At 43.7% G+C, this 17,651-nt stretch overlaps 1 protein-coding gene across 2 annotated transcripts in view; it reads right to left on the reverse strand.

Moving 5' to 3' along the window:
• Positions 1-17,651, reverse strand: part of Lamb4 (laminin subunit beta 4) — a 93,599-nt gene that overhangs the window by 40,253 nt on the left and 35,695 nt on the right. Inside the window, exons 14-17 of one of the 2 annotated variants that reach the window (XM_090333007.1) lie at positions 15,833-15,964; positions 10,938-11,102; positions 9,132-9,247; positions 7,628-7,748 (exon numbers count right to left, since the gene is read on the reverse strand). In XM_090333007.1, the coding sequence (XP_090189133.1) occupies positions 7,628-7,748; positions 9,132-9,247; positions 10,938-11,102; positions 15,833-15,964 (534 nt within the window). Of the gene's footprint in view, positions 1-7,627; positions 7,749-9,131; positions 9,248-10,937; positions 11,142-15,832; positions 15,965-17,651 lie in introns of both variants that reach the window. The other variant, XM_090333008.1, reaches the window with a different exon arrangement.

Genomic DNA, 17,651 nt, shown 5'->3' on the forward strand with positions numbered 1-17,651 from the left:
GAGCATCTTTCTACTTCATTATGTCTTCTGGTATACTCATTCCTGTGCATACATATATTGTATTAAGTTGCGTATCATATTGCTTTATTGGGGAGTTAGATTGCAAGTAGACTATAGTGCCTATAACTCTCCTTTCAGGATAGCAAAGAATGGTAGGAAATATTTGTAAGATAAACAGAAGGGTAATAGTATGGATATTAAGTGTTCCTTAAAGGCATAGGGGCCTAAGCTTTGTTCTCTGGAGTATTACTATTGGGAGCTGCTGGAGGCTTTAAGAAATGGGACCTAGTGTTGGGGCCTAGCCTCCATCTCTGAAGCCTGATTCTGGCTCAGCTGCAATTAAAGGGCTTTGTCCAGGCATTTGGTTTTTTGCATACCTCTCTTAAGGCTGTGTACGTGACTCGATTGAACCCCCCGCAGTTTCGCGGGTCTCGCAGCAGCTCAAGTCTCGCGCGCTTTCCTGCACCTGTCCTGCCCACTACCTGAAAGCCCCACCCAGACCCTTAGTGGTAGCACAGCGGCCCTCTTCCTACTGGCTAGCTTCCCAGTGCCCACCTTCTCCTACCCTAACAGTATGTAACTAATTGTCTGACGCAATAAAGCAGGAGAGCATCAAGGAGAGCATCAGAGAGAACGAGAGATCAGCAGAGATCAGCAGAGAGATCTGATGCGCTTCCATGGTTAACACTGCTTCTGACTCAGCGTGGTTTTTTCTTCCCCGGTGATTGGGGGAGGGCTGGGTCTTCGACACTTACCATCTCGCTCGGCTCCCGGGGGACTACAGGCTGGCCCTGTGTGTCCCTCCCCGTTCCTGTGTTGCTGCCCCCGAGAGGAGCAACATCTGGTGCCCCGTGTGAGGAAACTGCCGCCCGTGTGAGGGCTCCACGTGCTCGAGAAACTCACCGCCGACGAGCTAATCGGACTGCGGGTAAGTGTACTCCCATCAAATATGGGAAAGAACCTTTCTAAGAATGAGCCTTCCCTCGACTCTCTTAAGCTCTTCCTTAAAAGTCGAGGGTTAGAGATTTTAGTTGCACAGACATGTAAAGTTTGGGATACTTTAGTTAAAATCGCCCTGTGGCTGCCAACTAGCAACTTGGTAGACTGGAATACTTGGGACAAAATTGAGCATCTAATCGGAAAAGCCCAGATAAATCAAGGGGAGATTCCTTCAGGAGGAGTTTATTCAGTCTTAAAGTCTAGTTTTTCTCCTCAACTTTCCAAGGAGAGGGCTGGGTCCCCTGGGGACACAGTTAACAAAGAGAGGCCAGATGCCTCCCTTACTCCCTGCGGAGATGCTAATCTCTCATTGCCTACTGAAAGGCCAAGTTCCCCTCAGGGAGATGAGAAGGAGCCACCCTTTACCCCTCCCCCATCAAACCCAGGCCATGAGCCCTCAGTAGTCTCACAGGAGGGTACGGGCCTAGTGTGCCCTGTTAGCTTCCCAACCCCCACAGCGCCAGGGCTCCATCCACCCTCAGTAGTCTCACAGGAGGGTCTGGGCCTGCCAGGGCTCCATTCACCAGACAGGCATGGTGCTTCTGAGGCCCACAAGATATTGCAGCCTTTGAGTGGAAGTGTGTCAGAAAGGCCGGAGAGCGTGACCCCAACAGACAGTGTCACTAGTGAGGTAGCATTTGAACCTGGCCCAGAGTCCTGCCAGCTATTCCTGGTTAATATTGACCCGGGTGGTAACCGCCCTGCAACCGGGTATCCCTGGGAGCCTGGCGACCTTAAGGAACTCAAAAAAGCTGTCTTAGAAGTTGGCCCTAATGCTCCTTTGATGGAAGCCATCCTCCAAGGCCTTGCTAATCAACCATGTACTGCAGCCGATTGGATGGCTCTAGCCAAAGCAGGTCTTCCAGGCCCGCTTTTCATTAAGTGGTGTGCCCTGTATAAAGAAGAATGCCGCCAACAGGCGGAGAGGAACCAACACGTGCAACCTGTAATCCCCATTACTTTGGGGATGCTTACAGGGACCTCCGATCAGTACTCAACGGGGGTCCAGCAGGCCGCCATCCCCCCTCCCTATCAGGATCAGATTACAGCTTTGGGCCTAGCGGCCTGGAGAAAACTGGAGGAGGGTCCCTCTGAGTCTCCTATAGCAGGAATTAACCAAAGACCAAGAGAGGACCTGTCTACTTTTGTTGATAGAGTTGAGAAAAGCATAAAAAGGAATTCTCTGAGCCCTTGGAACTCCCCAGTATTTGTGATTAAAAAGCCTAATGGCAAGTGGAGACTACTCCAAGATTTGAGAAAAATAAATGAGAGGATGGAACTTTTTGGGACCCCCCAAAGGGGGATGCCCTGGATACCTGCCATTCCTAATGACCAATATCTCATAGTCATAGACATCAAAGATTGTTTTTTCTCTATTCCTCTCCACCCGGAAGATACTGAGAAGTTTGCCTTCTCCCTTCCTTCATTAAATTATAAGGGGCCTGATTTGCGTTTTGAATGGACAGTTCTACCTCAAGGTATGGCCAATAGTCCTCCTATATGTCAGGACTATATGTCTAGAGTCTTATCCCCTCTTAACGAGGAGACAGACTCACTTTTCTATGTATATATGGATGATATCATTATAGGAAGCCCAGACACTCAGCATTTAGATTGTCTTTTTAATAAATGTCTCCAACTATTAAAAGATAATGGCTTCCAAATTGCCCCAGAAAAAATCCAAAAGATACCCCCCTTTAAAATCCTGGGATCTGTCCTAACACTGGATGTTGTGTCTCCTTTAAAACCCCAATTATCTATCCAAGATACTTATACCCTGCCCCAACTTCAAAAACTTCTTGGTGAAATTAATTGGATGAGACCATGGATCTCTATAACCACTGCAACCCTCACACCTCTTTTTGATCTCTTAAAGGGTCTTGATCTGACCTCCATAGTAACGTTGTCAGCTGATCATAAAGAGGTTCTAAATAAAATTCAATTAGCTATCAATGAAGCAGCCTTAAAGAGATATGATCCTGCTATGCCCCTAACACTCTATGTCCTATCAGGACAGACCCTTTTTACTGCCCTTTTAGGCCAGGAAAGGGAACCTCTTCACTGGATTCACCTGTCAGTCGGAGGAACACCTAGAGTTTACTCCATGATTGACCAGATGGCAGATTGCATTGTCAAAGGACGAGACTCATCCACTCGTCTTTTTGGGAGTGAATCCCACTCTCTTATTGTTCCTTTTAGGATTAATGATTTCTCTTGGCTACAAAGAAATAATGCTAGACTTGCAATAGCCATGGAAGGCTTTCCAGGTAAAGTGGATTGTCATTATGGTCCCCATAAATGGATGCGCTCCTTTAGTCAGCTGGAGTGGCAACCTCCAAAACTTTTTCTAGGTGAAGCTGATCCCTCCTTCCCCACCGTATTCACGGATGGAGGCAAGAAGGGGGCTTCTGTTGTTATTTTCCCCCCAGGTAAAGGCAATTCTTCTCCTGCAGTGACCCTGTCTCATGAAATACAGGGTTCAGCGCAATTTAAGGAACTTTATGCGGTGGTCTTAGCTCTATATGAGGTTACTGGTCCTCTTAACCTATTCTCAGATAGCCTGTATGTGGTCAATTTGTTACCTAACCTCATGGAAGCTCATATTAAACTTGATAGTAACCCCATCACTCCTTTGATGATTCAAGCTAGAAATCTGCTCAAACAAAGGATTGCGCCTATGTTTATTCAACATCTGAGGGGACATCAAAGCCTTCTAAGTATTTTGACCAAAGGCAATGCCCTCGCTGACCAGTTAGCCTCTAATCCTGAATGTTACACTTTACAGGAGGCTATCTCTTTCCATCGGCTCACGCATGCCAACTGGAGGGGACTACACCACCGATTTCCCCAAGTTGCTATTAAAGACCTAAAAAAGATTATTAGAACCTGCAAATCATGTCACCCTTTCTTACAGGTTCCACCACTCCAAATGGGTGTTGTTAACCCTCGAGGTCTTAGGCCTAATAATCTGTGGCAAACGGATGTTACACATTTTCCCTTTTTTGGAAAACTTAAATACATTTTTTTAACAATAGACACCTTTTCCCATGCCTGTTGGGCTACAGCCCATTCTGGGGAGAGAGCTAAACATGCTATCAGTCATTTTCTTCAATGTTTTGCTACTCTCGGATTGCCAGACCAAATAAAAACCGATAACGGTCCATGTTTTGTAAGCAAGTCTCTTGATGACTTCTTTAAACAATGGCAAATTACCCATACTACTGGCATCCCTCATAATCCCAGAGGACAAGCAATAGTAGAAAGATATAACCATGTCCTCAAATCTCAATTAATAAAACAAAAAAGGGGGAATACACTCCCCCCCCATGATCAGCTAAAGATGGCTTTGTTTACTCTCAATATTTTAAATTTTGCCAAAGGGGAACATCTCTCACCCTTCCAGAAACATTGGACAACCTCTATTCCCTATCGAACTGTCTATGTCCGGTGGAAGGACCCCCTTAATGGGGAGTGGAGGGGCCCTGACCCCCTCATTACAGCTGGAAGAGGATTTGGTTGTGTTTTCCCCACTGATGAAACAAAGCCAATTTGGGTCCCTACAAGGGATCTTAAATATTGTCCCCAAATATGGAGGGACCCCAATAATATTGATGAAGACCCAGAAGGCTCTCTGCCTCCTGAGGATATCTCTCTCTCTCTTCTTTTTCAGAATAAATGATGGACCTTACAGTGCTGATCCTGTTTCTTCTTGGAGTCAAGATACCCATCATCAACATCCTCTGGACCGGACTGCACAGATGGCTACCCTATGTCCTTCCTTGGCCCTATACTCCTCTTCTTCTTACTCTTAACTTTTGGGCCCTGTGTTATCAATAAGGTTACAATTCATTCAAAGCAGGATAGAATCCATTCAGTTGATGAATGAATCCACTCAATTGATGAACGTACAGGTGCATTACCAGAGGCTTGCTACCAATGCCAATAACTCCTATGACCAAGGAGAGCCCAATGACGAGGAAGGATCCCTTGACTCCCCTTAGATGTCTCCCCGAGAGCCAATGACGGGTAAGATCTCTGGAGCGGGGACAACCTAAGACAGGCCCGGGGGTGATCTGTACTGTGGGACAGAAGGCCGCAGAGCGCTCAATGACGGGTAAGATCCCCTGAAGGGGACGACCTAAGACAGGGGTTTTGCGCGCTTGTCCCCCCCTGTTCTAATAAACAAAAAAGGGGGAATTGTTGGGGCCTAGCCTCCATCTCTGAAGCCTGATTCTGGCTCAGCTGCAATTAAAGGGCTTTGTCCAGGCATTTGGTTTTTTGCATACCTCTCTTAAGGCTGTGTACGTGACTCGATTGAACCCCCCGCAGTTTCGCGGGTCTCGCAGCAGCTCAAGTCTCGCGCGCTTTCCTGCACCTGTCCTGCCCACTACCTGAAAGCCCCACCCAGACCCTTAGTGGTAGCACAGCGGCCCTCTTCCTATTGGCTAGCTTCCCAGTGCCCACCTTCTCCTACCCTAACAGTATGTAACTAATTGTCTGACGGAATAAAGAAGGAGAGCATCAAGGAGAGCATCAGAGAGAACGAGAGATCAGCAGAGATCAGCAGAGAGATCTGATGCGCTTCCATGGTTAACACTGCTTCTGACTCAGCGTGGTTTTTTCTTCCCCGGTGATTGGGGGAGGGCTGGGTCTTCGACACTTACCATCTCGCTCGGCTCCCGGGGGACTACAGGCTGGCCCTGTGTGTCCCTCCCCGTTCCTGTGTTGCTGCCCCCGAGAGGAGCAACAACCTAGTATGAAGTCTTTCAGCTGCTGGGGTTGTGCCTCACAAAGGGAATAGTAGAGAACTCAGCCTGTCCCCTTTTCTCTCTTGTCCCTTCTGGCCATGAGGTAATTTTTGGTTTGACTCCATCATAATCTCTTGTCACGATGTCCTGCCTCATCACAGCTCCAAAAGCAACAGGGACAATCAGCTACTTACTAAACTTATCCAAACTATGAACCCAAAGGAATATTTTCTCTTTACAAATAAATTATCTATGTATTTTGTCATAGTAACAGATACTCTTAACATAAGAACATTGGACTTGGCTGAGATCAAGAACCATTGTGTGAGTTACTGAGTTTTTCAGATACATCTCCCAGGACCTTACTCCCCATACTTGTCTGTGTCTCTCCTTTGGAGAGTGATAGTGTGTGCCTTGTTTATACCCATGCCTACCACAGCATTTAATTTACAGCAAGTATTTCATAAATTTTCTTCCATAAACATGCACATGTATATGTCAACATATATCAACTATTGCATCTTTTTTTTTGCGGGTACTAGGGCTTGATCTTAGGGCCTGAGCACTGTCCTTGGACTTTCTCAAGGCTAGTGCCATGTCTTTGTGCATGCTAGGCAAGCACTCTACCACTAGGCCAAACTCCTGGCCAGGTATTGTATCTTTAAGTTTATACTACAATGACTCTTCATTCTTCAAGCACAATGCAGGTGAAAAGAGTCACAGAAGATAACTAGATGGTGCAGGACTGAGGATAAGGGCAGCCAACCAGAGATCTGAGCTGGCTTTGAGCTGACTATTCCTGGACCCAACTAGGTAGACCAGAAGAGAAGATTTCCTTGTCAGCTATAGAATTTGCAATGCATTGGCTCACTTCTGAAAACTTCCAAGGATTTTATGCTTACTTAGTGTCATCCATTCCAGTGTTTGAAAAGAAGAATGGCAGCTTTGTATTCTAGAATAACTAACACACTTTTGACTCTATAAACAGTTTTATGGAGGCATGTATCATGTAATATGACCAAAAATAAATCTTAACTGCCTCATAGTGTAGATATATATATATATACACATATATACATATATATATGTATAAAGCAGTTTTGCAGAGAACAATTCATTGAATAGGCTTCATTTATTTTTGTTGACTTGCACCTTGTTCTTAGATGCAAGTGACAAAGAGGCTGAAGAGAAAAAATAAACTTGGAAATGGCCAAGTCCCAGGTGGTCAGATATTTTCCCACAGCAGCAAAATCAGTAGGTTAGTGTTAGCCACATTCCTCTACAATAATGAAATGTGCACTGACATTCTCCTACTGGACAACCGGAGTCAAGGACCTCAATGGTCAATGTAGGTGTCCAGCCTGGATCTTCTTTGGCAGGTTGGAGTACCTGTCCAGTTGCTGTGACATTGACTCCTGAAGGCACACAGCTGTCTTCTCCAGAAAACAGTACCTAATCACCTGAGCCAGGAATTGATGTACTCACTGAGGGACAGGTGAGCCTGTAACCAATAACCTGGGTACATTTAAGATATCCCATTGTTTCCAGGTGGATTCAATTCTGTGGTGCAGTGTGGATCTCCCTGCGGGGTCAGACTGAAGCAACACTTCAACCACACTCAAAAGTGGTGGGATTCCCTAGCCCTAATCTTTCAGTAATGCCTATATACTGTGGTGGCTGTGAAATCTGGAAGCAGACAGTGGGGTTCTCATTTTGAACCCCTCACTCACTAGTGCTGTGAGCCTATGCCTCAGTGGCCCTCTCAGCAACTGCCTGTACTTCACAGGATGCTGTAAGGACAACTCTCCCGAGTTTACAAGTAGAATCATAAGGATACTTATTTGAGAGGAAGCACTCAAAAAGAGCTCTGAGATACTTACAGAATCAACCAGGATGTGAGAATGACCATGTGACTCTCCTTCCAAAGGCTGAGAAAAATAGAGGTCTATGGTATATTGCACATCAGGCTCTAAACAGATGGGTGTGGGAAGCAGTGTGATTCTGTATTAAGAGAAAGAAAGCAAATATGTCAGACACAAAGGCTTAGTTAGATTACCTAAGTGGCCATAACATTTGGCAGCATCTCATGTGAGGGGGGACTTCACCATGGGGCTAAGGCAAGGTTTAGTCTCTACCAGAACTGTTGAGCTGACTGGACAGTACATTTATACTTAGCTCTTCCACAGGATTGTGTCAAAGAGCATGAATGAGGTGACTTCCTTGGAAAAAATATGGGCATCCTATCTATTGTGACACCATTGATAGAGTCTCTGTTCAGGTGCCAGAGTCTCTGATGTGTCGCTTCAGAATTAGTAGTGTTCAGTGCACAGGCTCTCAGGCATGGAGAGTCTGCAATGTTTTATGTGTTGGGGAGGACAGGAGGGAGTCAGTGGGTGGGGAAGTCGAATGGAGAGAAGAAGGATGGGTGAATGCAGTCATAATATTCAATGTGTATATATGCGAAAATGGAACCAGGTAAATTGAGGGACTAGGTGGGGTTGGGAGAGATGGGGGATAATGCTGGAAGGATGATATTAATCAAGATGTATCAACCTGCACAGAGAGAGAGAGAGAGAGAGGGAGAGAGAGAGAGAGAGAGAGAGAGAGAGAGAGAGAGAGAGAGAGAGAGAGAGAGAGAGAGAGAGAGAGAGAGAGGGAGGGAGGGAGGGAGGGAGGGAGGGAGGGAGGGAGGGAGAGAGAGGGGGGGAGGGGGAGGGGGAGGGGGGAGGGAGAGGGAGAGGGAGAGGGAGAGGGAGAGGGAGAGAGAGAGAGAGAGAGAGAGAGAGAGAGAGAGAGAGAGAGAGAGAGAGAGAGAGAGAGAGGAGCCAATACTTTATTCGTATTGTATTTTACGTATCTCAAAGGTATCTGGGGATGGCTTTAGAGCCAGGTTATCAGGGTTGAAATCATAACTCTTCAGAATACCAGAGACTTGGGGCCAGGAGTTTGGCCTAGTGGTAGAGTGCTTGCCTACCTAGCATACCCAAACACCCGGGTTCGATTCCTCGGTATCTCATACATAGAAAAAAAACAGAAATGGTGTTGTGACTCAAGTGGCAGAAATCTAGTCTTGAGAAAGCCCAAGGACAGTAAACTTAGGCCCTGAGTTCAAGCCCCAGGACTGGTTAAAAACAATACCATAGACTTGGACCAGTCATTTAAATATTCTTCACAGTTCTCTCTCTGATGAAGATTATACATTTCACTGAGGTATTTGAGATTAAATGTAATACTAAACACAACGTGTGGCATAGCATGTATTACATTCATCATAAATGTGATCATCTTCTTCAGCAGATCTCATCCCCACTTAGCAACCCAGAATTGACACATGGGTCAAATTTTAGGAAAGCAGCCACGTGTCAAGTCAGGACGCAAGCATACCTAGAAGCTGCTGGCAAGGGGAAGGCCAGAGGTGTTAGCCATGGGGTCTGGTGACTGCAGTGCTCACTTGCAGCAGGGGAGCTCACCACAATCCGGACGGTCCAGTCAGCTGCAGTCTAGACAGGGAGCACATGGCAGCACGTCACGCCAGGGTGCAAGAAACTCTTTGGCCCCCATGCTCATATACTGAACAGATAGGAGAGGGTGGGGAGTTGAATTCGTAAATCACGGCTCACTTGGGGAACAGAGCTTTGGAGTTGAAAGACATTTGGTTTTCGGACAGACGCACCTCTCTGGTGTCTAGGTTGTGATCCCGGTAGGAAGAATGGCTTTGTAGCTCTGGCCCTGGGGCCTGGAAAACCCCTAACCTTCCTAACCCGTCCAATCTGTCTTCAAAAGAATTAACAGAATCATCATGGCTTTGCAACACAGAAACCAGAACAACAAATGAAATCCTTCATAGATGGTGACACATTCATGCATCTCACACATGCGCGTAGACACACACAAGCGAAGAGGAGAGAAAAGCAGAGGGGGATAATTAGCTATATTCTGGAAGCCGTACAATCTGAAAAGGCTTTTTAAGTTGCTGAGAGCCAAGGCCCAGAGTTCAAGCTTCACGGCCAACAAAAAATAAATAATAAGCAGTTGAGCGTTTTTTTAATGGCTTCTATACTGACCAGGTCAAAGTTTGTGGAAATCCTTGGCTTTTGCTTATAAGCAAAAAATAGGGAATTATATTTTGTCAAGAATTTTAAAGTGGACCAGCAGTATTGATCATGTGACATGTAGTGACCCCTTTTAGAATGTGGGCCCAAAGGGATTTGGAGGCCTCTAAGACCACTCCCTGCTCAAACCACTGGGCTTAAACTCAGGGCTCAGGGTTGTCAGGCAGATGTTTTGCTACTGAGCCACATACCTCCAGCTCTTCTTTTGCTTTGCTTGTCTTCCTGCCTGCCTGCCTGCCTGCCTGCCTGATTTCCCTCCCTCCCCATCTTTCTTTCTTTCTTTCCTCTCTTTTTCTCTTTCTTTCTTTTGTACTTGTACTGGTGCTTGAACTCAGGGCTTCACACTCTCCATTGGCTTTTTCACTCAAACCTAGAGTTCTGCCCCTTGACCCACTTACAGCTTTATGCTGGTTAATTGGAGAGTCTCCCAGACTTTTCTTGCAGCCTGGGCTTTGAACTGCAATTCAGATCTTAACCTCCTGAGTAGTTAGGATTGTAGGCATGAGCCACTAGCACCTGGATAAAAACATTTTTTTTTTCCCAAGGAAGATTGCTGGCAAGATTACCCAAGAAAATGGCATGGACTACTACTTTGGATGAAATACTGCTTTAGTGTTTGGTTCTTATTCTGATTCAGGGGCCCATTGTTTGGTAGTAGCAGACTGAAAGGGGTATATGCAGTTAAGTCTTTCTCTGGTTACAAGGTCTGAATACAAATAAAGGCTTCCGTTGCATCTCTGAGTTGGAATATCTGTGCATTTTTGTTTATTAACTTTTTTTAAAGAAACTTCCCTTGGGAAGCATCCCTTTTGTTACTTATTTTTTTCTTATAAAAACATCCAGTTACCACTTTCTTCATCCTGGCCTTGCAAATATTTAACTGCAACATTAGCTTCACCATGAATAAAGTATGTGTGTATAAACCAAAGGGAAAACCCTTTGGTTTATAATGCTTTGCAGATGTTTTTTTTTTTTTTCTCTCAAATTGTTCTATGATGAACTCACTTAGCGAGGCTGAAACACTGGAAACACTGTGAGAATGTATTTCTCAGCTTACAAAGTTGGAGTTGAAGAGTACCTGCGTTTCATAGCGAATAACTATGGTGAAATCCATGGGAAAAGGAATGTTGTTGACAGCAAATCTCAAGCCAGCCCCAGGGAGAACCTTGGCAAATCCAGGTCCAGTCCATGTAACAGGCCTCCCAGCTTCCAGCTCTCGAAAAACGATGTGAACAGCAGACACCTGGCCAAAAGTCACCGAGAAGAATGTAAATTTATTTCTCTATGGTCAAGACCGGTAAGAGTTCAGGAAAAAAAAAAAAGAGAGAAAGGAATTCCTACGTGCCTATAGGCTCCATGTGAGTCATGGTTAAATCACTTCAACTAGGACACAGACGAATCCAACTAAGAACAATGTGTTAGAATGACAGCTTTAAAGTGTTGGTGGCTGTACAGAATGAGGAATGAAAGCTGTTATCACAACACACTTTATAAGTACCCCATGTACTAATGAACTGAGCAAACTCCATATTAACAATATCTTCCTAGATATAATTGTGGAATTCCAGCCAAAATATGGAGGAAAAAGAACATTCCCATGCTTTCTTTTGGGGATCTTGTCTAATTATGCATGACATGAGAAAACCCACGTGGATTTATTTCCCACATGTTTCTTCTAGGCAACACAAGAATATTCTATCTGTCTGAGGATATCTAATTAAAAACTCTTAACACATTCGATGGATTAGAACCCTTCCAGTCACTGATGGATGTGGTCCAGTGGCCATCTGGATCCCATAGATAACATTCTTCAATTACTTTCACAGCTGCCTCTTCACACTTATGGCCTGCACTCAGAATCTCTTTTAGTTAGGCTTGGCCTGTGTTTCTGCAACAGCTTTTGGCTATTCTCTCCTTTTTTGTCCTTGTTCCAATCATTCTATATGCTCTTGCCAAGAAAGCATTTCAAACTCTACCTAATTGCCAGCAGAATGATACTCAAATTACTTAGTCTGAAGTTGAAGTTGCTCTGTGATTTACCCCCAAATTGCCCTTCTTTTAATAACTTCTTACATAGTAATGATTTATGTGCTAGTCTCTGAATGAGGATTATCAAGATGAACAGGACAGATACTTGGCCATAGAGGGGTGTAGAGTGTTGCAATGGAGACATAAAGATAACTATGAAATTATACTACTAGATTAGGTTGTCATACACCAATACATGTAAATTCATCCCTTGCAATGTTTTGCAAACATTAAAAAATTCCCTTGGGCCCGGAGTTTGGCCTAGTGGTAGAGTGCTTGCCTAGCATGCACTAAGGTCCAGGTTCGATTCCTCGGTACCACATACATAGAAAAAAGCTGGAAGTGGTGCTGTGGCTCAAGTGGTAGAGCTCTAGCCTTGAGAAAAATCCAAGGAGAGTGCTCAGGCCCTGAGTTCAAACCCCATGAGGGGGAAAAAATTCCCTAGTGTTGTAGTAGATATCATAGGTGCCCCTGCCAGATACCTTTTGACTGGCTAGAAACTCCCCTCTCCATACAAGTTGCTGCTAACAGTTCACTGTTGATCCTCTGCCCCTTGATCTAGAGAACTGCTCTTCCACTCTCCTGAGTCCCACAGCCCTCTTGGTGGAGGAGATCACAGCCAATGACTGATGTATGTGAAGGTGTGAAAGCCTGGTCTTAATGTCTCAAGGAGCAGGGCAACTTGTCTGCAGTTCTTGTTCTAGGCTCCTCGGAAATCAATCCAAGGTTTATTTTATCTGAGACTCAACCTTGCTCTTCTCTTTTTTTCCTTTATTCCCTTAAGTTTTTCTTACTAATAAATCACATATAGCTGAATCTGGTTTTAGGCTCTGTTTCTAGGGCTCTTGATCTGAAATAGTTTGTACCAGATGGTTTCCTGAATGAAATAGACACCTATGGTATAATTCTGTAGGTGACTAATTTCACCTATTTCAGCTGGCTATGAGGATCTCTGTGGGTAATCTGTGCCTGTGATTCCTGACAAGGAGTAGTGATGCAATTGCTGACACGTATTCAAACTAGGACAGGATAAGGAGGAAAGGGGAAGTCTTGGCTTATGACGTGTTTCTGGCACTGAAAAATAAAGAAGAAACATAACTGAAAGGATGAATATTATTCAACATCTTTGATATGAAGAAAAAAATAACAAGCTAGGATAATCTATCACCAATTTAAAGCAAAAGTGGGAATCAGAGGGTCATCTTGGAGCATATTTAAAGAATCTCTTCTTTTGTGAGAGGGCAAGAAGAACTGGACCTAAGGCATAATCGCTGAGCTCCAGAAAAGGCTGGCATTCAAACCTAGGTAAATAATCTATGCCAACTCAAGGTCCTCAGAGGGAAGCAATGGGATCTTGAGATGTGGAATGAATCCTCAGGTTCTTCTCAGTTACCTTAGGCTGCAGAAGGAGCTCACTTGCCCTTCTTGAAAAATAGAGCCAACTGCTCCACATTTACATAGAGTGCAGGATCCCAAATGCTGACAGTGCATGTGCCTCAAGACAAAACACAAGCCTTTCTTAGGATCTGCCTGTGTTGTCTCTCTTGAGCATGAGCTCAATAATTAGGGTCAAGGCTTAGCATGATCCAGAAGGGAAGTGCTAGTTCTGTGAGAAAGATCAACACAAAAGGAGTTGTAAGAGCTGGCTCACTCACGAGCATCTACAAGAGAATAGTTAAGTGTGGAACTTGATGAACAGAATATGAAACTGGATAAGGGAGAGTCTATTGATTTGAAGCCACCTGGGAGCTAAGATTTTACAGTCTGGCAATGGTTCTGGGTTTACATAAGTTACTCGAGTAGCTATTGGAAATGCAACAAAACTCATTGCCAGAATAAGTGAAGCAGAGATGCCAGAATCCCTGGAGCAGGCTACGGAAGAGGAGAAGCAAGACTCGTTGAAGTATGTATGCTACACTGGGTCTAAGCTTAATGCAAGGCCAGGAAAACCACTAGCTAACTATGATCCTGGTGGGGTTGCTGAAAGACTCTTTGCTTACCAAAACAGTAAGAAATGAGCTGGAAAGAATTTATACCACATCTCTGAGAAGCTGAGTATTGAGTATCTTGGTAGACTGGTAAGATAAACAAAGTGAGCTGCTTATTAGGAATGTGGATGACAGAAAAGGCTGGATAGCAGTATTTAACTCTCAAAAGTAAGATGGATTTTATAACTGTAGTGGGCAGCAGGGCTGGAATAGAAGACAAGGAAACCAACCCACAGGAAACTTTTACAGAAGTGGTCAATAGAGGATTAATCTTACTCTTTCTAGGAGCAAACAGACAAGCAGTTACTAAAGATATTTCTAATGTATATAACTAAAAATGAAGAATGCCTAAGCAGAAGACCAAGGTCAGCTGTTCCAGGGGAATGACATGTTCCTTCTTTGAGGTTTTAGATATGATCTACTTCTCAGTTCACCAAAAGTTCCCCAGAATCCCACTTTCAGGGACTCTAATTGGACACTGACCACACAGCCCTATGGCAAATCCAAACAACAAATGCTCAGGAATTATGACTCATTGTGTATCCTTCAATTACACTAAACCAATCCACAGCATTGATTGTGGGCCTTCTTCCTAATAGGCTTGATTTGTAGAGTGACCCATCGGACCTGGAGATAAAAATAAGTAGTTATGTTAGGGTGGGGGAATGTTGGAGAAAGATAAATCTGAATTGGTCTAAAGGGATGAGGGCAGTTTCCACATGAGTTTCACAGAGGTGGCCCCTTCAGGCAAGAGGCAAGAATGTGCCCTGCAAGTTCAGAGTAAGGTTTCTTGAGGCGCTATAATAGATCAGAATCACCTGGGTTCCTGGCAAACAAATTTCTTAGCCTGCTCTGATTCCCTGATATGGCATCTCTGGGGCTGCTTCATGCAAACTCCCTCTCCGGGGGCCACTTCTGCACAGTATAACTGGAGGATCCGTGATCAGTGCCACAGGCACAAGTGGAAAGGAGAGGGGACTCAACTTTCTCTCTTCTTTCAAGAGGCTACCCCCAACCCAGAGACAGAGAATCTTTCATGGGGATGTAGAAACAAGCAGGAGAATGCAAAGACTTCACGATTGGTGCAAAGGGACCCGGCAGAGGAACAATCCCACAAAATCTTTGACTTTCTTAGATGAAGTCTTAATCCTTCATCTGAAGCCCATGCCACACTGCACATAGCTCCTTGGGATACATAGCTCATTTTGCTTCATGCCATGCTTGTGACCCTGCTTCATTTCCCCACAACAATCTCAAAAGCTGCTCATGTCCAAGAATTTCCTCTTGTTCAGTTACATTGTCTCCACCATTTTATCCACTCGATAAAGTCTCTTACATGCAAGAGGACTGACTGACTGAGGTGCTGAGTGTGTGAACAAAGCAGGCCTTGTCCACTTTCCTTTGCTTCCATTGCACATGGAAATGTTTCATTCTGTGTATCATGACTGAAGGAATGAGTGAACACATAGGTTCACATTGGCCTTGACTTTGAATGAATAATAGTTGGATGGGGTAAGTTCCTGGGGCTTTTTGAAGCCATTGGAGGAGGTCCCCGAAGAGGAAGTATTGTTCTGGCTCTCACACTGGCGCTTCCCAACTGCAGCCATCTTGGAATATGGGGCACAGACACAGCACCTAAGGCCCAGTAGAGTATCTTTTGTCTCCAGTTAGGAGGAACACTTCTTAGCACCTCACTTCTCCTTGTTAAAATGAGTTGATAGTGCCTGATAACGTCTGGACTCACCAGTACCCTAGAACAACTTCATTCTAAGGAGAAATGAAGTTACTTGAGTTTTCCTCAGCAGGAACCACTCTGAGTGTGGTTCTGAAGACCTTCCTTCCATTTCTATTTATAAAGACAGTGCTTACAGGAAATGAGCAATTGGCTTAGGGCTAAGTACCTGACTACAGTTTTCATTGGTGGCTAACAACAATAGTCATTAAGAAATGGCTTTACCTTATTCTGCTCATCTGCACGTAGGCTTTGCTTCTGATTTTTCTTCAATATTATATTTCCTCTGTCCATTGTGAAATCATTTCCTTGTTGCTGGAAATACACACCACATGTTGGCAAAACTGTTGCTAGTATCTTGAAAAAACAGAGATGACAAGTTAGCTAATTATAAAAAAGAACCAATCATTGTATACCACAAGAGTTTCAGATCACACTATCACTTAAAAGGTAATTATAGGGGCTGGGAGTTTGGCCTAGTGGTAAGAGTGCTTGCCTAGCATGCACAAAGATCAGGGTTCAATTCCTCAGCACTCCACATACATGGAAAAAGCCAGAAGTGGTGCTGTGGCTCAAGTGGTAGAGTGCTAGCCTTGAGAAAGCCCAAGGACAACGCTCAGGCCCTGAGCTCAAGCCACAGGACTGGCAAAAAAAAAAAAAAGATTAAAAAAAAAACCAAAAAAACCCCCCAAAAGGTAATTATAGTTCTCATTTAATAATCCCAGGGATAGGAGATGGAAATTTCATCATTTCATCAAGTGTAATCTGTAGCCTAAAGAAGAAATATTGAAAATTGGGACTGATGGATATTCTTTTTCCACATAGAATAAACATTGATCTGACCTTAATGCTATGAGCACCTGGGAATTTTTCAGAAACAATTTAATTATTATAATCACAGCAAAATATCATTTGAAGTGGTGCTAAAGAAAAAATGATTTAAATTATATTTTACAATTGTTTTTTTTTCTATTTTTTTCTGAGGAAAGATACTCTATAAGAATTCTGTTACCAGTGCTCTATTTGGTTGTGATTATATGCCTTTGCCAGTCACAAAACTAAGTAAATCCCTAAGGATTCAATTTCAGGTTTTGTAGGTATAGTCACTTAAAAAGATTTAAAAATGCCATTGTAAAATGATACTTTGAAATAAAGCCAAATGGGAAAAGTTTTAAAAAAATGTCTTGGGAAGAATCTGTTACACACACACACACACACACACACACACACACACACACACACGTATGTGTATATGTGGCATATACAGCATATGTAACATATTGTATACAACATGTATATTTATATAACTCTATATAACATCATGAGCTTACAGCTTGAAGTCAACTATGATCTAGTTTGGAGACTCCATTTATCTCAGAGTTTACCATTGAGACCCTTAGCCATGTTCTCTTTCTCTCTTTTATTTTGTTAGTCATGGGGCTTGAACTCAGGGCCTGGGTGCTGTCCCTGAACATTTTTGCTCAATGTTAGTGCTCTAACACTTTGAGTCACAGCTCTAGTTTCAGTTTTCTGGTGGTTAATCAAAGATAAGAGTCTCGTAGACTTTCCTGCCTACGCTGGCTTTGAACTGTGATCCTCAGATCTCAGCTTCCTAAGTAGCTTAGGATTACAGGTATGACCCACCAGCACCTAACCAGCCATGTTCTTTCACCAGCTCCTTTCCTCTATGATGAGGAAGCTTTGGTAATGACATTGTGGGATTGTGTCCATTTACCTTTTTGTTTTCCTTCATGAATTATAAACTATTCTAATCATATTACATATAAAACATATATTATAGAATTACCACTAATTCTATACTATAACCAATTCTATATTATATCACGTTCAGTCAATATTCCCTACCCCACTTCTTTCTTTCAAGATATTTCTGAAATCAAGTAAATGTAGTGCTTCCCGAAGTGCAGAGAAATCATCTGTGGGCTCTTATTAACATGCAGTCCTGACTCAATAGCCTACAATATAGGTAAGCCTCTACTCTCACGTGATGCCAATATTTTGGTCTTCAGAGTACCTTTGAGTA

This window comes from Megascapheus bottae, chromosome 5 (assembly GCF_031878675.1).
Source record: "Megascapheus bottae isolate mThoBot1 chromosome 5, mThoBot2.hap1, whole genome shotgun sequence".
In the NCBI taxonomy this organism is placed as follows: Eukaryota; Metazoa; Chordata; class Mammalia; order Rodentia; family Geomyidae; genus Megascapheus; species Megascapheus bottae.